Genomic DNA, 23,664 nt, shown 5'->3' on the forward strand with positions numbered 1-23,664 from the left:
TCCAAGGCTGCTTTCATATTTCCAAATCTAAAGTTTTAGGATTCTGTCTATGATTGTGGCAAGAACAGACAATAATTAATCATATAATCAATATAATGATTAATAGAATTCTGTCACCTAAGCAGCTTCCGTCTTGTAACCTATACTCTGAAATTTCCTGCACAGACTATTTAAAATACAATTCTAAAATAAAATATTATTTATTTAAATTGATAAATACCTGATAATTTAGCACCCAAAAGCTATAGAAGTAAGCATATAAAGATTTCTAAGGGAAGATGGAGGGAAATATCAGGCAAAAATCATAAAAAATTACAATAAAAATGTGAAAATTAAAACCCCCATTGTATTTTTATAAGACTATCTAGCACAATAGGCCTAATTATACTAAAAAAAATCATGATTTCATTTGCTAAAATTCAATTATTCCTCATTCACTTACACTCATTTAAAATACTGACATTTTACTATGATATGGCTTACTGGAAAAAAGCTACATCCATGGCACCATAAAGAATTAATTTCATGATAAAATAAAAATGAACTGGCTCTGGGAGCCATTCAATTGATTCATTAAAAAGATAGTTGATTGTAATATCCTTTTAAAGACTACTTCAACTAGGAAAATAATCTATATAATTTCTGTTCCAGAGACAATCCACTTTGAAAGTCTTTAGGCTATACTCACCATGAGCGTGAAAGTGTCCATGTCCATGAGCATGATCATGGCTATGTCCAGTGCTATGTTTCATTTCATGACTGTGGCAATGATCTCCATGGCTATGTGACAGATCCAGAGCACCATTAAAGAGGGAATGACTGTGTCCGTGACCTAGAATATAAGGTATTAGAATGGTAGATATATAAAAGCATATTATATAAATGGTTACAATAATACAGGTATAGGTAAAAAGAGACAGCTCTAAAACCAAATTCAATTCAATAAACACTTGTATTAAGTGTTATTCATTCATTAAATAATACTAAGTTCCTAGTACAGAGTACAGTAAGGAAATGAAAATATTGAAGGAAGTGATGGACCTTATGGAGATTAAAATAAAATCAAAGTACACAGAAATACTGATGTCATTAGATAATGTTATCATTCATTCAACATTCCAGGCACTGGGGATAAAGGAGTTAAGAACACAGGCAAAAATCCTGGCAAAAACTTTGCGAAGTTACTATCACACACACTAACAAAGATAAACAAGATGTTGGAATATGGTCACATTGAGGCGGAGGCAGGGAAGCTGCTGTATTTGGTAAAGGCAAAAATCAGTAAAATTACATTAAAGCAGAAACCTTAGCAAAAGCCAAGAACAAAATAATTGGCAATCCTCTCTCCACAGAAGAACTAAAAACCACTTAGTCATCAAGAAACAAACAAGGCCCATCTTATACAAGCTATTCCAAAGCACAGAGAAGAACTGGATGTTATCCAATTCAAAACTATCACTTAGAAACACTTCCTAAAAATTCTAAATACCAGTAAATCAAATCCAGCACTGTATTATATGAAAAATAAATCATGAATATGGCAAGATCAACCTCTGGAATGGTAGAGTGAGGACTGGTGAACTAGCTCTCCCCCTAAAACAACTAAAAATTATCCATTTCAGAGCTCTGACAATTACCCAAAGCCACAGAACAAACTGAAAATCATCTATCCAAGTGAAACTACTAACCTCAGTAAGACAGTAGGGGTCTGTGACATTTTAACATGAGGCTCCATTTCCACTCCATCTCCAGATCAGGGATGAAGTTGCCAAAAACCAGCAGTATTGCAGTCAACAAAGAAATCTGATCTTTGGAGAATCAGTAAAAGCACCATCTCCAGAGCACAGTCAATATTTTGTCCAAACTTGCAGTTCCCTGGAAAATCTCTGTTCCCAAAGGGTGGTGGCAATAAGACTCAGAGTTCGGCTCAACTTGTGGAGCTGGGAGACCTTAAAGGGAGAGGGGCATTACCAAAACAAGAGCAAATTCCTAGAATATCTCAGCTGTCCAAAGCTAGGATTTCAGTTTGAGCAAATAAGAGTCTAACCAGGAATTTCAAAGGAAATCCTTGAGAACTAGATAACTACTGGCAACTTTGAAAACCTCCAACATATTCTTATGGATCTAAAAAGCTGTGTGCTCAGGAAAAGATGTGGGTAAAGAGAAATCATCAAGCATTCATCTCCTGCTGACCTGGAGGCCCAGGACAAGCAGAAGTGAAAGCAAGGCAGTCTTGTAAACTGCTTAGCTTTCAGGTGTGCTTTCTCACACAGAGAGCCTTGGCAAAGGGTGAAAGACACACAGGCAAGGCATTTAAAGAAATCATCTGAGTAATCAACGACTGACCACTAAACCATACTGACCCAAGGAAGCCAGGTTAAAAATAGAAATAACTTAAAAAATGCAAGCAGAGAACTCAATGGCCATACACTACAGGGAATAGAAGGTCTGGTGAATTCATCCAGGAAAGTTACAATGCAAAAAAGCAAAACAACAACTAAAACAAACAAAAGCATCAGCAACGACAAACCCTGGGGCCAGGAGGGGAGGGGAGTAATTTGATTCCATAGTTGTTACAGTACATTGTCTAAAGTGTTGTTTTTAACAAAAATTACAAGACTTGCAAAAAAACAGGAGAATAGGCCACATAAACAGGTAAAAAAAGCCACCAACAGAAAATGTCCCTGAGAGGGCCCAGATTTTGGACTTATTAGGCAAAGACTTTAAATCAGCTATTATAGGTATGTTCAAAGAACTAAAGGAAACCATGTTGACAGAATGAATAGAAATTATGACAACGACTTCCCAAATAGACAATATCAATAAAGTAATAGAAAGTATATTAAAAAAAGAACCATACAGAAATTCTGGGAATTGAAGAGTATAACAACTGAAATAAAAATTTACTAAAGAGGCTTAGTAACAGTATTTGAGCTGCAATAACAGCAAACTTGAAGATGGGTCGATAGCTATTATCTAGACTGAGGAGTAGAAAGAAAAGAAAATGAAGAAAAATGATCAGAGCCTCAAAGACCTACAGAAAAATGAAGCATAACAACATAAGTGTAACAGGAGTCCCAAAAGGAGAAAAGAAAGAAAAAGAGGCAGAAAAAAATTTTGAAATAATAATTGCAGAAAACTCAAATTTGATGAAAAATATGGATCGACACTTTCAGAAAGCTCAATGAACTCTGAATAGAATAAACTCAAAGCCATACATAGACACATTATAGTCAAACTGATGAAAGTCAAACACAAAGAGAAAATCTTGAAAGCAGCAAAAGAAAAACAACTTATGTACAAGGGAACCTCAATAAGATGAACGGCCAACTTCTCAACAGAAACCATGGAGGTCAGAAGACAGTAGGATAACATCTTCAAAGTGTTGAAAGAAAAATACTGTTAACGAAGAATTCTATATCCAACTAAGCTCATCTTTAAAAGAACAGGTGGAAATTAAGTAATTTGGAGATAAACAAATCCTGCCCTGAAAGAATTATTAAAGAGAAGTCTTTTAGGCTGAAAGGAAAGAACACTAGACAACACAAATTCATCCAAAATAACAGAGTACTGATTAGTAAAGGAGGTATTATGGATGGGAGTATAAACATTTTTATTTATAACATCTTTTTATTTTCTTCTCCTATCTGTTTTAAAACACAACTACATTAAGCAATAATTATAAAACTGTGTTGACGGCCTTCTAACATATAGAGATATAACTGGTTAGACAATAATATTAAAGAGGAGTGTGGAAGGAACAGAGGCATAGCGAGGAGTTTTTATATACTATTGAATTTAAGTTACTATTACTCTGAAAAAATTTGCTTTAAGATGCTACCTGAAATCCCCAGGGCAACCATTAAGAAAATAACTCAAAAAATACATACAGAGAAAGACACAATAAGAGAATTAAAAATGAACACTAGAAAATATCTATTATTTAAAATAAAGCCAGAAATAGAGGAACAAAAATGACAGAAAATATTTTTTAAACAATTATTAAAATAGCACACATAAATTTTATCTGACTGGTAATTACTCTAAATATGAATGGTTTTAAAATACCAATCTAAAAGCAGAGAATGTCAGAGTACATAAAAAAATTATCAAACTATATTCTGTTTACAAGAGACACATTTTAGAGTCAAAGACAAACAGGTTGAAAGTGAAAGGAGGGAAAAAAACATACCAGACAAACCAGTTTAAAAAAAAGAAAAAAAAAAAAGCTGAAGTGGCCATACCAATATCAGACAAAATAGATTTCAGACAAAAATTATTTTGAGAGACAATGAAGAGTATCTTGTAATGTAATGATCATAAAAATATACGTACTAACAATAAAGTTCCAAAATACATGAAGTAAAATCAAACAAAATTCAATAGAAAAATAAACAATTCAACAATGATAGCTGGAGACTTCAATAACCCACTTTCATTAATGGATAGAAAAACTAAGCAGAAAATCAATAAGGAAGAGAAGACTTACACAACACTATAAACCAACCAGACCTAAAAGTCACCTACAGAACACTCCACCCAACAATAGAATACATATTCTTATCAAGCGCACATGAAACATTCTCCAGGATAGAACCAAATGGTAGGCCATTAAACAAACCTAAATAAATTGAAAAAACATTAAAATTATAAAGACTACATCTTTTGACCACAATGGAATTAAACTAGAAATCAACAGAAGAAAATTGGGGGAATTCACAAATATGTGGATATTAAATAATATGCTCCTAAAAAACCAACATGTCAAAGAGGAAATTATAAGGGAAATTATAAAATGCTCTGTGATTAATGAAAACAAAAACACAATATAACAAAATTTATGGGTTAGTTACAGTGATGCTTACAGAGATATTTACAGCTGTATATGCCTACATTAAGAAGAAAGCCCTCATAAATAAATCTAACATTCCACCTTATAAATTAGAAAAAGAAGAGCAAATTAAATACAAAGCAAGCAGAAGGAAGAAATAATAAAATATTAGATCAGAAATTAAAAAAAGAAAAAGAATAGAAAAATAGCTGAAAAAAACAATGAAACCAAAAGTTGGCTCTTTGATAAGATTAAGGAAATTGACAAACCTTTACCTAGACCAAACATGAAAAAAATTGAGAAGACACAAAATACTAAAATAAGGAATAAAAGAGGGGACATCACTATGGAACTTAAAAAAAAAGGGATTATAAGGAAATACAATAAACAACTATATGCTAACAAATTAGATAACTTAGATGAAACGGACAAATTCCTAGAAACACACAAACTACCAAAACTGTCTCCAGAAGAAATAGAAAATCCAAATATATCTATAACAAGCAAAGAGAAATTTTAATTTTAAAACTTCAAACAAAGAAAAGCCAAGCCCACGTGACTTCCCTGGTAAATCCTACCAGACATTTAAAGAAAAATAAATGTCAGTACTTCAGAAATTCAAGAGAGAGAGAGAGAGAAGGAGCACTTCCCAACTCACTGTAAAGGCCAAAACCAAGCAAAAACATCAAAAGAAAACTACAGACCAATATCCCATATGTATATAGATATGAATATTTTAACAAAATACTAACAAACTGAACCTAGCAATACATTAAAAGGATTATACATCATGACCAGGTCAGATTTATTTCAAGAATGCCAGGTTGCTTTAACTCTCCAAAATAATGTATATACCATTTTAATAGAACAAAGCATAAAAACCACATGATCATCTCAACAGATACAGAACAAAGCCTTTTAAAAAAATCTAGTACCCTTTCAGGATAAAAACACCCAGCAACTAGGAATAGAAGAGAACTTCCTCAACCCAATAATAGATATTTATGAAAACTCACAGTTCAAATACTTAATGGAGAAACGTGGCAGGATATGAGTAATTCAAAAATAAGCTGCATTTCTATACACCAGCAATGAACAATCCAAAAATGAAATTAAGAATACAATCCCACTTATAATTGCAGCCAAAAGAACAAAATGCCTAGGAATAAATTTTACAAAAGAAATGTAAGATGTATACTCTGAAAACTATAAAATATTGTCGAAAGAAATTAAAAAACTAAATAATTGGGATTAATGATTCAGAAGACTTAACACGGTCAAGACTGTAATACCCCCAAATTGATCTTCAGATTCGATGCAATTCCCATCAAAATCCCAGCTGAAATCTTTGGAGAAACTCTAACCCAATCCTAAAGTTCATATGAAAATACAAGGAAACCAGAATAGCTAAAACATCTTGAAAAAGAAGAACAAAGTTGGAGGACTCACACTTACTGATTTCAAAATTTACAACAAAGCTCCATTAAGCAAAACAGTGTGGTACTGACATAAGGACATACATGTGGATCAATGGAACAGAATTAAGGGTTCAGAAAAAAAACCCTCATAATATGGTCACTATCATTTGACAGTGGTACCAAGACAATTCAATGGGGAAAAATAATCTTTTCATAAAACATTTCTGACCCACCAGGATATTTATATTCAAGAGAAAGATTTTGGACCCTTACCTCACACCATATACAAAAATAAATTCAAAATGGATCACAGACCTAAATATAGGAGGTAAAACTATAAAACCTTAGAAAAAAATCTAGGCATAAACATTCATGACCTTGGGTTTGGCAATGGTTTCTTAGATACAACAACAAAGCACAAGCAACAAAAGCAAAGCTACAAAAACTGAACTTCATAAAAATTTAAAACTTACTGTATGTCAAAGAACACCATCAATAAAATGAAAAGGCAGCCCAGAGAATGGGAGAAAAGATTTGCAGTCATATATCTGATAAGAGACGTGTATCTAAAATATATATATAACTCTTTCAACTCAAAAGGAAGACAAATAACTCAATTAAAAAATCAGTGGGGGAGGGACAAGATGGTGGAACGCTGAGCTGTGTCTTTCAGTTACTTCTCTGCGGCAGCTGCTGATAGCCAGGAACTGTGTGGAACAGACGCCATAGAGAAATATGAGTTTGGACACATGGCACACAACTGTCTCCAGTGAGTGTACGAGCTGAGATCAGTGAAATCTGTAAGTTCTCATGGCCAGGAGGCCCTTGCCCCTTCCTGACAGGCACTGTTTTGTGCTAGTATCCCGAGGGAGGAGGGGCTGTTGGTGCTGGGAACGAGGAGGGAGAACTGCAGTTGCAGCAATGATTAACAAACTCAGACTGCTGAACAAAAACTCCAACCATAGATAATCTGAGACCAGACACTGGAGAATCTGGGAGCAGTCAGCCTGGCAGAGAAGAGATGGGGCTAGCAAAAATAGCAGGAAAAACAAAAACAAAAACAGACTTTTGGAGTTGGGGGTGAACATAATATGGAGAAGGACTAGGTTCAAATAGAACCTGACACATTTGCAAACGGGGGAAACCAGGACCCTTCAATGAAAAGCTGGTTTTTCTGGTTTCATGTTTGCTACTCAATTGCCTTGTCTTTTTGCATTTCAATAGCCCATCAGAACTGCAAGGATGGAATTAAGGGCCTGTCTTTAAATAGTCTATACTGGACCCTTCTTTTTCTATTGTCTTTTTTTTTTTTTAATCTTTTTTTATCTGTTTTTTTAAATAACTGTTCTAAGGAGCCCATTACAGAAAGCCTCAAAGACTTGCAATTTGGGCCCAGGCAAGAGCAGAGCTAAGATAGCTCTAAGAGAAAGCAATAAGTCTAGTGGGGGAGAAAACTTACTAAAGACCATAACTTCCCCAAGAAAGCCCTCCTTTGGGGAACTCAGATGCCAGGGGCTGGAATTCAGAAACCAGCTTCAGTGAGCCATGCCCCTGACAGGGTCAGGGTCACCAGGAGAACAAAAGGCACTGCACCTCCTCACAATGGTGGGGGAGCTGCGGGCTAGCAAACGCCACCTGCTGGACAGCACAGGAGAAGCACAGAGTCTAAAGGCCTCACAGGAGGGTCTCATTCTCAAGGGAACTCCACACCCTCCTCCTGAGACCTGGGCCTCTCTGGACTGGAAAAACCTGACTGGGGTTGACCACATCTGAGGAGATGCCCACACAAAAAGATTACATAGAGGCAGGGCAAGAAACAGAAAAACAAGAGGTGAAAAACTGTGATCAACTAAACAGAATCTAAGTTAGAGGTCTAGAGTAAGCTGAAAGAGGTGGGCTAGGGGCATGAATGACACCTGAGGTAAAGACAGAAGATAAAGACTGGGATTGTTTAACTCAGCAAACACTGGAGTGGTCAAGGATTGTGACTAAATGTACAAATATAAAACTGTTCTTGCATGTGGGAAAACAAAGAATGTCAACCATGCAGAGTGTTGGAAAGGGGATGGTATTGGGGAAAAATAATCAAAGCAAACTGGAGTCTATGGTTAACAGTCACACTGTAATGTGCTTCCATTAAATGTAACAAAGGCAATATACCAAAGCTAAATGTGTATGAGAGGGGCATGTAAGGGAGAGATATGGGATTCTTGCTATTGGTGTAGCTACTATTATATTGTATTGTATAATATTTTATTTTCTTTTTATTATCTTTTTATTATTCGTTAAAAAAAAACTTATTTTTTGTAGTAATCAACATGTTCAAGTGCTGAATGGGGAGATAATGCAAAACTGTATGATGATACCATGAATAACCGATGGTACATTGTGGATAATTATATGGTTTGTGAATATAGCTCTATAAAATCATATGGAAAAATATAAACAGGGATAAAAGTGCTGGACAAAACATGGAGAGCAAGATGTATGTATTTACTGTCGGTTAGGTGGTAGAATGGTATAGGCTTTCTGGAGGACAGTGCAGTGGTTCTACACGAAGCTAAGTATGTAGGTGCCATAAGGTCCTGCAACCTCATTAGGCCGCATTTACTTGGAGTACCTGAGAGCAAGGACATGAATGGACATTTGCACACTGGTGTTTATGGAAAGAGTATGCATGATTTGCAATGGGTGGAGGTGGCCTAAGAGTACATTAACTGAGGAACAGAATGGTGATCTCTTGTGTGTGCATACAATGGAATATTGAGCAACTACGAGAACAAGTGAAGCTGTGAGACACGCCACAAGGTGAATGGAACCTGTAGACAGCATTTTGAGTGAACTATGCCAGAAACAAAGGCAAACACTATAATGCTTCACCAATATGGACTAACTACAATGTGTAAACTCAGAATTGAATCTCAGAGCACAGCCTAACATGGGAACAATTATTGTAATGGTCCTTAGATTGTAAGTTCTTACAGCAGTCAAATCTATTCCTGAATTGTAATGGCTGTCTCCAAACTCTGAGATGCTGATCCCTTTGTGTATAACCTGATGGGTCTCTAGAACATTGGGTGTCTGTTTTACACCTGAAACTCAGAGCCAGAACTTGGCAGATATGAATGTCAGCATTAGCACATAGAGCAACTGTTAAAAAAGTTGAAAGAGTACAGACTTCAACTAGACAGATGAATGAAGCAGATGTCATTAGGACTAGGACAAACTGGGCCAAAGGGTAAAGGACAATACTGACTGTGTTTTAAAACCTCAAATTCCATGTGGGACCAAGGGAAGAGATGGTTAGTTGGTGCAAGAGATAATATTTTCTAAACAACTCAACTCATACAGTTTTTTCAAATACCATAATTACATGGAACTTTTAACAGATAGTGAGACCTAGTAGATCTGCATAGCTTACTGTAAAATAGCGGCACATCCCAAAGTAATTTGGGCAGAGAATAAGAATATATATGCAGGGCCCCCTTGAGGAGCCAGGGGAAAATGCGGAGGTATTGGGCTTCCTCACCTGGATTGTTGCTGATATTCTCACAAACATTGAGGACTGATGGTTTGATGTGCCGAGCCCTCTATCAGGGAACTTGCCCTCATGAGGCTCATTACTGAAAAGAAGAGGCTAAACCTGCTTATAATTGTGCCTAAGAGTCTCCCTCTGAGTGCCTCTTTGTTGCTCAGATGTGGCCCTCTCTCTCTAGCTAAGCCAACTTGGCAGCTGAACTCACTGCCCTCCCTCCTACATAGGATCTGACTCCCAGGAGTGTAAGCCTCCCTGGGAACATGGGATATGACTCCCGACATTGCGGGATTGAGAACATCTTCTTGACCAAAAGAGGGATGCAAAATGAAACGAAACAAAGTCTCCACGGCTGAAAGATTCCACATGGAATCAAGAAGTCACTCTGGTGGGCAATCTTATACACTACATAGGTAACCCTTTTTAGGGTTTAGTGCAGTGAAATAACTTTGACTCTTGAAGATGATTGTATAGCAATACACCTTACAAGGGGTGAAAGCGTGATTGTGAAAGCCTTGTGGATTGCACTCCTTTTATTCAGTGTATGGATGGATGAGTAGAAAAATGGTGGAAAAGAAAACTAAATGAAAAATAGGGTGGGGGTGATGATTTGGGTGTTCTTTTTTACTTTTATTTCTCATTCTTTTTTTCACTTTTTCTGATACAGGAAAGCTGTTCAAAAAGTAGATTGGGGTGATGAATGCCCAACTATATGATGGTTGTGAACAATTGTTTGTATATTTTGAATGACTGTATTGTATGTGCACATATCTTAATAAAAATGAATTAAAAAAAAAAAAAAAAAAACAACCAAGGATGGTGGCATAGAGAGGAGTGGAAGTTAATTAGTCCTGCTGGAGCAACTAATAAACCACCAGGAACAACTAGTAAATGATCTGGAATAACTGCTGGGGGACAACTGTGACTGTCCACACATCGTGCACCAACCTGGATTGGGCGGAATGCCCAGGATCGCAGTGCGGAGTCTGTGAGTACAAACTGTGGACCCAATCCGGGAGCTCCCTCCCGCAGCGGCAGCCCGAACTGCAGAGCCATGCTGTGATAGAGAGCAGCACTCTCTGAACAAATGAATATCCCTCAGTCCACCTCCAACTGGGGTTTTAATTGGCAAATGTGGACTACTCAATGCAAGCTACAAATTCCCAACAAGCATCCAGAGGCTTTCAGTGACAACTGACCTTCAAGAGTCAGGGGACTTCTCTGTCCTGGGAGGGGGAGCCATAGGACCAGTGCTATCCCTGGCAGACAGGTGAAACTGGAGGCCATGGACTGGCCCAGAAAGGGGGATTTCTGTCCCTTCTTCTCTCTCTCTCAACATGAGCAACTCAGTGGAGAAAGCCTCAGCCATTTTCAGTTCCAAGCCCTCTGACCCAGACAAGGGTGGAGACAGCAGAGCCAGAGAGACAAAGACCCTATTTAAATGCAGATGATAACTCCCTAGGGGGGTCTATCTTCCTTAAGAGGAAGGAGGTAGTGCCCAGCTCTACTACCCACCTTCCATTCAGAACGAGAACCCAGAACCTGGGGGAAAACAGCCAAAGCAGAAACTAAGTGGGCCACACCTCCTTACACCAGTCAGGAGCTGCAGGTTGACAGGAGACACTTGCTGGGCAGGTTAGGAAAAAGCACAGCGGCTCGAGGCCTTACAAGATGTGTCAGTATTCGAAGACACACCCTCAGGGAAACGTGATACTGAATACTGCTCCCTTCTGGGACCTGAGCCCATTCTGTTCTGGGAAAACCTGATTAGGGTAACCAAGGAAACCAGATGCCTAGACAACAGAAAACTACAACCTACACTAACAGAAATGAAATTATGGCCCAGTCAAAGGAACAAACTTAGACTTGAACTGAAATACTGGAATTGAAACAACTAATGCTAAATCAATTCAAAAAGTTAGGGAAGATATGGCAAAAGAGATGCAGCATATAATGAAAACAGTAGGCATACATAAGGTAGAAATCAAAAGTTCAAAAAGAAAAACTGGCAGAATCTATGAAAATGAATGGCACAACACAAGATGAAAGACACAATGGAGGCATATAACAGCAGATCTCAAGACGCAGAAGAAAACACTCAGGAACTGGAGAACAAGATATCTGAAATCCTACACACAAAAGAACAGATAGGGAAAAGAATGGAAAAATACAAGCAACATCTCAGGGAACTGAATGACAGCATGAAGCACATGAATGTACATGTCATAGATGTCCCAGAACAAGAAGAGAAGGGAAAAGGGGCAGAAGCAATAATAGAGGAAATAATCAATGAAATCTTCCCATGTCTTATGAAAGACATAAAATTACAGATCCAAGAAGCACAGCATACCCCAAACAGAACAGATCTGAATAGATCTAAGCCAAGACATTTAATAATCAGATTATCAAATGTCAAAGACAAAGAGAGAATCCTAAAAGCAGCAAGAGAAAAGTGATCCATCACATACAAAGGAAGCTTGATAAGACTATGTACAGATTTCTCAGCAGAAACCATGGAGACAAGAAGGAAGTGGCATGATATATTTAAGATACTGAAAGAGAAAAACTGCCAGTCAAGAATCCTATATCCGGCAAAACTGTCCTTCAAATGTGAGAGAGAGCTTAAAATATTCTCTGACAAACAGACAATGAGAGAGTTTGTGAACAAGATACCTGCTCCACAGGAAATACTAAAGGGAGCATCACACACAGACAGGAAAAGACAGGAGTGAGAAGTTCAGAACACAATTTAGGATGACAGTAGCGCAGCAATGTAAGTACACTGAACAAACATGACTGTGAGTATGGTTCAAAGAGGAAGGTTAGGAGGATGTAGGACACAAGAAGGAAAGAAGAAAGATAAAGACTGGGACTGTATAACTCAGTGAAACCTAGAGTGCTTAACAATTGTGATAAAATGTACAAATATTCATGAGGGAGAACAAATGAATGTCAACCTTGCAAGGTGTTAAAAATAGGGAGGTATTGGGGAAAATACAATCAATGCAAACTAGAGACTATAATTAACAGAAACATGGTATTATGCTTCCTTTAATGTAACAAATGCAATATACCAAAGCTAAATGCGTATCAGAGGGGGACAGAAGGGAGGGGTATGGGTATGGGACTCTTGGCATTGGTGATGTTGTCTGACTCTCTATTCTACTTTAGTTTAATGCTATCTTTCCTTTTATTGCTTCCTAGCTGCCATGTTTTGGTTTGTTTTTTTTTTTTTTTCTTTTTCTTTTCTTTTGCCTCTCTACCTTCTTTGACCCTTCCTCTTTCTTTGTGGAAGAAATGAAGATGTCCTTTTATAGATAGTGTTGATGGTGGTGAATACATAAATACATGACTATACAGGGAACCACCAATTGTTTACTTAGGACGAGATGTATGGTGTGTGAACAAAACCGTCTTAAAAAAAAAACGGGTTGATGAAGAAACCCTGAAGGCACTATATTGAGTAAAGTAAGTCAGACACATTAAGGACAAATATTGCAGGGTCTCACTGATAACAAACTAATTATAATAGGCAAACTCAGAGACATGAAATATAAGTTACCAGGATAAAGAACAAGGCTAAAGAATGGGGAGTGGTTGCTTATTATGAGAAGAATGTTCAACTAGGTTGAACTTAAGTTTGGAAATGGACACAGATGACAGCAGCATATTGTAAGAATAACAGTGCTGAATGGTACATGAATGTGGTAGAAAGGGGAAGCTCAGAGTCATGTATGTTACTAGAAGAAAAGATAAAGGTTAAAAGATGGGAATGCATAAAACAGTGAATCTTGTGGTGGGCAATGAATGTGATTAACTACACAAATATTATAAATCTCTTTCATGAACCAGAACAAATGTATGATACTATAACTAGAAGTTAATAATAGAGGGGCATATAGGGAAGAAAAATATACCTATTGCAAACTGTATACTACAGTTACTAGTATTTTAATGTTCTTTCATCAACAGAAACAAATGTACTATACCAACACTATGAGTCAATAATGGAGGGGGGTGGTTAGGGGTATAGAAGGATTTGAGTTTCCTTTTTTTGTCTTTATTTCTTTTCTGGAGTAATGAAAATGTTCTAAAAATTGAAAAAAAAAAATTGTGTTGATGGATGCACAGCTATATGATGGTACCAGGGACAACTGATTGTACACTTTGGATCTTTGGATAATTGTATGGTATGTGAAAAATTTCAATAAAAAAAATCATTCCAGTGTGATAATGGAATAGTCATACATAAACAGACCCAATACCCAATATATAAGGAAATTTAATATATGGAAAAATGGTATTTTAGTTCCATGGGGTAAAGGACAAATTAATCAATGGTCCTCAGAAAACTGCTTATTCATATTGAAGGCAAAAAAAAACTAAGTCCTATCTCACTCCATTGCAAAAATAAATTCCATATAGATAAAGGACCAAAATGTGTGAGGAAAAAAACCACCAAACCAAAATTTGAAAAGTATTAAAATATAAGAGGATATGTTTATGACCTTGGACAGGAAATTCCTTCTTAAACAAAGTAAAAAACATACCAGATAAAGTTTAAGATAAAAAACTAGACCATATCCAAATTACAAGCCCCTATGTAAATGTTAAAAGACAAGCCATAGACTAGAAAAGATATTTGCAATGCATTAACAAAGGAGTAGTATACAAAATATAGAGAGAACCATTACAAATGGATTAAAAATAAGAAAATAGAAAAGCAGGCAATAAATATAAATAGGTAATTCAAAGAAGAATAAAAACTGGATGGCCCAAAATCTTACAGAAAGATATTCAACCTCAATACTAATCAGAGAATTCACAAGACAAAATGAGACTTTTAGAAAACTGTTTTAAATCTGTAATATTAAGGTATTGATATGGATAGGAGGAAATTAGTAGGACCAACAATAAATGTGCTAGATGTAAGCATGAATGACTGGGCAATTTGCAAGTGTCTGTTGAAACTAAAAAAGTATACAACCTATGTTCTAGCGATTCTTATACTCTAGCACACTGCAATTTAAAGAACCTTCTGTGATGACAGAAATGTTCTATAACTGTGCTATCAAATATGGTGGCCCCACATGACTACCGAGCACGTGAACTATCGCTGGTACAATTGGGGAACTGGATTTAATTCAAATAGCCATATGTGACTAGTGGCTACTGTACAGGACAGCATAACTCTGGAAAACACCTGCATGTAGTCACAAGGATATGCTTTACATAGATTAGTGAAAAACTGGAAATAACTTGAAGTCTATCTATAGAAGATTGGCTAAATAAACCATGGTAATCCATACCACAGAATCTCATGTAGCAGTTAAAAAACAAGGTAGACTGATGTATACCAAGTGGAAGAATCTCAAAGACAAGGTAAAGTAAACTTCATATACACACACATATATACTTTTTTTAAATAAATGATTATAATTTTTTAGTAAATAGATTTTTTGTGGTTTTCTTATATTTGTTTAATATAAATGATATCATACTGAACAGATGAACTATAGAGATCTGGAAGGATTCATACTAAACTGATAACATGTAGGTCTAGAAAGCAAATGAGATGGAGGGATATGGAGAAGTGAGGGGGATGACTCAGGAATATATTATCAATTTTCAAAAGTGAATAATAACAGAAATCTTGTAGAAAATGAAAAACAAAGAGTTCTAACCATCATACCAGAGCCATGAGAATGTCCATGACCTCCATGCTTGAAAACAAATATTCCTATTAGGTTTACCACAAACCCAAGTATTGAAACAAGTAGCAGTCTCTCATGGTGTACATCTGGGGGGGCTAGTGCTCTCTAGAAAACATATAACACAAACAAATAGCATTGACATAATTTCTGACTGATCAACTGGTAACAACATAAAATGTGTTTTAAAATTTTTTTATTTTCAGAATTAGGAGAACACTAAAAATATCTTCCAAAATAATTTATGGATATATATGCTGCATATCCAGTGGTCATAAACTGTAAAAAAAGGTAACAATTACTATTTTTTGATAAATATAAATATTTATAAGTGTGACTATTAAGTTCAAAACCTATCCCTTTCTGATATCTTAAAATGCTGCCTTTAATATTAAGTTTATTAATCTTTAAGTTTTCTTTTTCACTATTCTATTTTTTTAAACTACTAAATAATAAAATCCACTGGCAGAACTCCAGGTTCTATTTTCTTTAAAAACTTTTCCCAACTGACCTCATTACCCAAATTGTGCCTTTACTTTTCATAGTGTCAACACTTTATTTATGTCTTGTAAAACACTTTCATTTACTTGTTTTCAATTTCAAGTAGTTTCACATACATTTAATTTTTTCAATTTACTATTATTGGATTAGATAAGATCACAATAAGATCAAGAAGCTTACAAAAATAGTTAAAAAACTTAAATACTTGATAGTGTAAAAAGCAACTCTATTATATGTATCATCAATAAATAAACATTTTCATGACAGAAAAGTAATTAACTAACTTTATCATTATCTACTATACCTCAACTCCTTCTGAGAAAATAAAAAAAGCAGTGAAGATCAAAAATAGGCCATTAACAAAGCCAGCCAGAACTTCCGCTCTAACATACCTAAAGAGGAACAAAATGAACAACTGAATTATTAAGTTATTTCTTAAAGATCAAACCATAAATTTATACAGGTTCGGAGATTCTAAACCATATTATATGGTTATAAGTAACCAGCGAAATTCCAGTATTTATAGTATAATACATTTCATTTTACATATATTGTAGAAATGAATGAAAATGATTTTTAATTATTATGAATTATGTTTAATAGCAGAATGCCAAAAAGGCACATAGATTTCTACAAGGCAACCAAAAGACCTTCTTAAAGTAAGTAAGTTTAGAAAGACCTGTCATAGAAATATAAATCTCAAGTTGCCCCTTGAGAAGGAAAACAGGGCCAGACAAGTGGGCAAAGAAGGAAGGATGAAAGAATAAAAAGTAAAACAAAGGGGCTAGAAAACGGAATTTTTATAACTCATTAATCCCTCCTCTTCTAAGAACTCCTTATTCTTTCTGATTTGTACCTTTCGGCTTTTAAATCTTTGGAAAGTGAAGCTTTGATTTGAAAGAAAATATATTATTTCTGAATTATTCCAGAGGCAATATGAGATTTATATTTCTATCACTTCTTTTTCTAAGATTAACAAATGTAGCAAAAACTTTTTAATTACCTATTTTTAGAATCAATGCTAGCTTCATATAATTCTAAATAAGCTATTTTTTAAAATACCTGTCTTTTTTCTCCATGGACTTCTGAAGCTTTCTGTTTCCTACCTGTGTGAAGCATTGGGGAAAGATTTTATTTTTCTATAAGGTATATGTGGCTTAGTTAAAGTCATTAGAAATAACTTTAACTTGGCATTTTTACATATTTAAGCATTATTCAAAGGGTGCTGATAGCTGGTAATCACTCTGGTCCTTAATATAATAGCAGCATCAAAATGCTACTTTCTCTAGCTTTCTCTGTTAACTTCTAGATAATATAATTTTTACTTTGAAAATATTTTTAAAGTAAAGAAAATAAACTACTTAAAATGCATACTATCCAGTTATGTTGGGAGTTTGCCCTGTCAAATACATTCCAACATAGTGTGTGTGTGTGTGTGTGTGTGTGTGTGTGTGTATATATATATTCATATTCAGAAATAATAGATACTTCTACCTTCTAAGGCATGAAAATGACTTATATTATTTGTCAAAACATATACATACCTTTTTCTGGAAAAAAGTTCATTAAATTCAAATAATTAGCAGTCTGCTTAGGAATTTATCTAATAAATCAGCAGGGTTAGAGTCCAAAACATAATAAGCTTTTCTTTTAATCCCCCTTCTTGTCCCATAGTTAATGCATGATTGAAAACCTTTTGCCCTTGAGTTCAACTAAATTTCAAGAACAAAGGAAGGGATGTCTTTCAGGCATCTTTTTGTCCCTAATGCCCTAGCTTAGTGTTTCATAAAATCTGATAAATTGTTGGACTAAAGTGATTTAATTAGGTTTAATATATTTGCTAAACTTGGTCACAGGTTTAAAATGAAAACTAGACATACTTGCATATACAAACGATTGGAATTGGAACATGTAAATCATGAATGTGGTAAGTGGCATTGCCTAATTAAGTGTGGTTGGTATTTGGATTGTTCAACCAGAGCAAAAAAAGATACAAGCATACAAACATGTATGCATGCATCTACCCACCTATTAGATGTACATTACTTTTATGCTGGTTTTGCTGTTTCAAACTTGAGCGTTTAACAAGACACAAAACTGATTTTTATGTAAAGAAATACTGGAAAGTCTTTGCTGCCTCTCAGATTTCCTCTATTATTTCCTCTATTGCAGGAATAAGGGGAGATCAAGATAAGAAGTAACAAAAAAGTAGCAAAAATATTACTCTCTTATCAATTAGTAAAATCTGACTTTTACAACCTGCTATGAGACTGAAGGTTGCTAAAAGCCATCTTATAGCAGGTGATAATGCACTCTAAATGGGAAATAGCACATATCCCAAGAATTAAAGAATAAGGGAGAATTTTGAAGTCATCTACGGTTTATCCAAAAAGACTGTTTAATAAGATATTCCGGTTAGATTTTAGACATACAACATATATGAATTATTAATTTTCCAACAAACAAAAAGATAACTTTACAGATAATCTTTTCTAATGATTCGAAATATACTTAAGAATCTTTTATTACCAACAATTCAAGATTATTTGATTGTCACCAATACAGCACTGTAGAAAATATTCTCATCTGAGCCATTAGCTATTTGGATTTACAGATACACAGAATTTCTTGTTCTATATTTATCAAAACATTATAATTACTATTTTTTCCTCATTTTTTATAATTTTACACATAACTATATCCCATTTGGTTATAATTAAAATCAATTAGACCTGCCATAAGAACTTCATATATCTCTCTTAGCACTTGTCACAATATACAGTTATTACAGTATTTTTACAGAACTGTTTCCCATCAGACCACAAGTTCCTCCAAAGTAGGAGCCATGTCTTACTCACCTTTGTATCATCAGAACTATCAAAGTATTTGACTCATAGTGAGTCCTCAATAAATATCTGAAGAGAGCATGTGTCTTTAGCAGAATGAAAGTAAAGCTGGAAAGAAAGATTAAGTAGTGAGGCAGCAAGAGTAAAGGAGAAAACAAGTGGCATAAGACAGTGCATAGAACTGGCAGGATATGTACAAGAAAGGAAGAGAACAAAAGAAACTGGATAGGAAAGATAGAGCTCAGAGAAGGAGAGGGAAAGTGAGATTGGGAAAGAAAGAGGAAAAAGAAACAGAGCTGAAGTGTTAAGAGAGGGGAGAGGGAGATTGAGAAAAAGCCTGTGAAATACAGTGGTGAAGAGAAGATGGAGAGAACAAGGAAGAATAAGAGAGAAAAGTGTGTGGGTAGTGGAGGGGTGGAGAAAGGGGAGAGAGAGGGAGAAGGGGGAGATAAAGAGGGAAAAGAAGAAAGGGAGAGGAGAAGGGCAGGGAAGGAGAGAGAGAGGAGGAGGAGAGAGAAAGATCATAGCATAGGCCCAACTAGCTAGAAAGAAAGAACAAGAGGATGAGAGAGAGAATCACTATGAGAGAGAAAATAAGAAAGAAGATGAAGAAAGGAAAGAAAATGGCAGAGTACTCACAGAGAGGGGAAGAAAAAAGAGAGAAAAAAATAAAGAATCAACAAGTAAGCAAGAGAAAGAGAGGAGGAAGAAAGAGAAAGACAGTGGGAGGAAAGAGAAAGAAAATATTAGTCCTGAGCTCTGCTTACACACAAATATAATTGCAAGGCAAAATATTCTATGAGCTGATAAAAGGAAAAACTCAGGCAGCATAAGTCAAATAATAGAAAATCGATTTCTTCTCCCCATTAGAAATGGCAAAAAGCAAACTCTGCCTATAAGACTACTCAGCTCAGAAGTGAGACTAGATAATCCAATATAATCCCTTCAGCATAAAAACATTCCCCAAATATCTAGTAAATTGTCCAAATTTAGCAAGAGTATGAAAAGAAGAAAAAAAAAACATAAAATTTTCACATACTAAAACTTTTTTTTCCCCCAAAAATGATGTTAAGAGTTGAGAAATGCCCCTATATAATAACAATCTCACCTAAAAATTTTGGGTAAAATCAAGATGTTCTACCCACTAAGCAAAATTGCTTGGCGGGGGAGTGTATATGATAGATTATAATTATGTAATGTTCAAAAGCAGAAAAAACTAACCCATGATGTCAGGAAAGTAGTTACCCTTGGGAAGGTGAGTGGGAAGGAACTAGAAGGAGGTATAGGGGTGGGGAGGTGGGGGAAGTTCAAGAATGCAAGTTACACAAGTGTATTAAATTTATGAAAAGTCACTGAAATCAAGATTTGTATATTTTTCTGTATACTTATACTTTAATGAAAAGGTTTTTAAAAAGTCTTACCCATAAGAGAAAGCATCATTATCTCTCCATTTTGAGATAACAGAAGCTGCCAATCCAGCCAAAATGGCAGTGCTATCGAAAAACATGTGGAAAGAGTCGGAAATCAAGCCTAAACTGGAAAAAACAAACAAACAAACAAAAAACATATTATAATAAAAACCAAATAGCAGGCATCCTTCTCTAAAAATTTAAGATTCAGCCTCAGCTTACTGGGAACTCCTCTTCTAAAAAATACGACATATATATATATATAAAGATATTAAGCATAATTTTTGAACTTCTAAAAAAGAAATCTTCACACCCCCAGCTCAAGGAAAAGCTCAGCTCCTGTTGAAAGAGGGGTATAAGCAAAAGCCATATACTGTTGGGTAAGGAGGGATCTGCCGACCCTCTTGGTCAATGGCAAAGTCAGCTGCCACCAATGGAGAGACAGAAAAACAGCCATCTGCTACTGGGAGCAGGGCTGAAACAGGGTAGGAGTCAGGGTCTTACATGGATACAAAGCAAAGGTCTACAATTGCTGGTGGAAAAGCAGAAAACTTGTTCCTTCAGGAAACCTGCTCTCTTCCACGTTTTACAAAGTAAACCACAAAGAAAAAAGAGAATTCTAAAAAAAGACACACAAAAAAAAGTAGGACAGAGTATCCAAACTTGGTCAGATGATATCAAGCAGACTAAAATGCATGTATTTAGAATCTCAGAAGGGGAGAAGAATGGGGTAGAAAAAGCATTTAAAGGGAAAATGTTTGAGAATTTTCCAAAATTAATAAAAGAAAATAAACCATAAGTCCAAGAAGCTTAATGAATCCCAAGGAGGGAAAACACCCCTACACACATCACAACTTGCTGAACACCAAAGAAAAAGAGAAAATCTTGAAGGTAGCCAGAGGAAAAAAAGAGTAAAAGAAAAACTGTATATAAAGAAACAAAGATAAGATTAATAACAGATTTTTCAGCTGAAACTATTCAAACCTGAATGCAATGGCACATGCTTAAAGTACCAAAAGAAATATGTCAACCTAAAATTCTACATCCAGCAAAAATATCTTTCAAAAATGAAAACAAAATAAAGACTACTTTCAAACAACCAAGACTGAAAGAATTCACTGCCAGTAGACATTAGTTAAAAGAAATAATAAAGAAGTCTTTCCAGTAGGAATATGATACCAGATGGAAACTAAGAAATAAAGAGTACTTTAAATAATAAATAGGTAAGTAAATATAAAATATTTTTTCTTACTTTTAACACCTTTAAAAAATAATTGAGAACAGAAAAACAGTAGGAAAAAAAGATCAACAAATCCCGAAGTTGGTTCTTTGAAAAGATCAACAAAAATAACAAACTTTACCTAGACTGACCAAGAAAAAAGACTCAAATTCAAAATTAGGAATGAAAATGAAACATTTCTACTAACTTTATGGAAATAAAAGGATAATAAGGAAATACCATTAACAACTGTATGCCAACCAATTAGATGAATAACTTAGATTAAATGGACAAATTACTAGAAACACACAAATTATCAAAACTGACTCAAAAATGAAATAGATTATCTGAATATGCCTATAACAAGCAAAGAGATTGAATTAGTAATTTTAAAATTTCCAGTAAAGCCCAGGGCTACAAGGCTTCACTGATAAATTCTACCAAACACTTACAGAACAATTAATACCAATCTTTCACAAACTTTTTCTAAAAAATAGAAACAGAGGGAACACTTTCCAACTCATCGTATAAGACGTAACGCTGATGGTAAAACCAGACATCACAAGAGAACTACAAACCAATAACTACTGTAAACATACATGCAAAAATTCTCAGCAACACTAGCAAATTGAATCCAGCAATATATAAAAAGGATTATATATTATGACCAAGTGGGATTCTTTTCTCCCCAAGAATGGAAGGTTTATATAATACATGAAAATTGATTAACATGATTCAACCGTATCAAGGAATAAGGGACAAAATCCACATTATCATCTCTATAATGCAGAAAAGCATTGGACAAAATCCAACACCCCTTCATGATGAAAACACTCAACAATCTTGGAAGAGAAATGAACATTCTCCACTTGATAAAGGGTATCTACACAAAATCCACACCTAAAATCACCATCCTTAATGGTCAAAGACTAAATGTTCTCCCCTAAGATCAAGTACAAACTAGGGATGTATACTCTTGTCACTTCTATTCAACATTGTACTGCATACTCCAGCCATGGTAAATAGGCAAAAACTGAAATAAAAGGTATTCAGATTGGAAAGAGAAAAGTAAAACTACCTCTATTGGCAGATGACATAGCCTATACAGAAAATCATATGGAATCTTCTAAAAAAACTATTAGAATTAATAAGCAAGTTCAGCAAGGTTGCAGGATACAAGATGAATACACAAAAATCAATTTTATTTCTATGAACTTGCAATGATCAATCTGAAAAGAAATTAAGTCAAAGAGAATGTGCTAGTTTGAATGTATTATGTCCCCCAGAAAAAGCCATATTCTTTGATGCAATCTTGTGGGGCAGACATATTAGTGGGGATTAAGTTGGAAACTTTGGATTAGGTTGTTTGCATGGAAATGTGCCCTACCCAACTGTAGTTGATAACTCTGATTAGATAATTTCCATGGAGGCGTGGCCCCACCCATTCAGGGTGGGCCTTGATCAGTGGAGCCATATATATGGGTTGACAAACAGAAGGAACTCAGTGCAGCTGAGAGTAACATTGTGAAGAGAAGCCACAGCCAAGAGGGACACTTTGAAGAAAACACAGGATCTGCAGATGAGAGACAGTTTGAAGATGGCTGTTGAAAGCAGACTCTTGCTCCGGAGAAGCTGAAAGAGGACAAATATCCCACGTGCAACTAAGAGTGACATTTTTGAGGAACTGCTCTAGAGAGGTACGTCCTGGGAGAAAGCCATTTTGAAACCAGAACTTTGGAGTAGATGCCAGCCACGTGCCTTCCCAGATAACAGAGGTTTTCCGGACACCATTGGCCATCCTCCAGTGAAGGTACCCAAATGCTGATGTATTACTTTATGGCCTTAAGACTGTGACTGTGTAACCAAATAAACCCCCTTTTATAAAAGCCAATCCATTTCTGGTGTTTTGCATTCCGGCAGCATTAGCAAACTAGAACAGAGAATAAGAATAAAATTTAAAAAGAAGTGCAAAACTTATACTCTGAAAACTACAAAATATTGTTGAAAGAAATGAAAGAACTAAATATAAGGAAAAACATCCCATGTTCATGAAATCAGAAGACTTAACATTGTTTTAATGACAATTTCCCCAAATCGATCTACAAATTCAATACAATCCCTATCAAAATACCAGTGGATTTCTTTTGGAGAAATTGACAAGCCAATCCTACAGTTCATATACAAGTAAAAGGGA

General features: G+C 35.3%; 1 protein-coding gene across 1 annotated transcript in view; it reads right to left on the minus strand.

Moving 5' to 3' along the window:
* SLC30A7 (solute carrier family 30 member 7) overlaps positions 1–23,664 on the minus strand; it is a 103,518-nt gene that overhangs the window by 55,258 nt on the left and 24,596 nt on the right. Inside the window, exons 3-6 of the mRNA XM_037826527.1 lie at positions 20,264–20,377; positions 16,301–16,388; positions 15,477–15,603; positions 689–832 (exon numbers count right to left, since the gene is read on the minus strand). Coding sequence (XP_037682455.1) covers positions 689–832; positions 15,477–15,603; positions 16,301–16,388; positions 20,264–20,377 — 473 coding nt within the window. The remainder of the gene's footprint in view (positions 1–688; positions 833–15,476; positions 15,604–16,300; positions 16,389–20,263; positions 20,378–23,664) is intronic.

Source organism: Choloepus didactylus, chromosome 2 (assembly GCF_015220235.1).
Source record: "Choloepus didactylus isolate mChoDid1 chromosome 2, mChoDid1.pri, whole genome shotgun sequence".
In the NCBI taxonomy this organism is placed as follows: domain Eukaryota; kingdom Metazoa; phylum Chordata; class Mammalia; order Pilosa; family Megalonychidae; genus Choloepus; species Choloepus didactylus.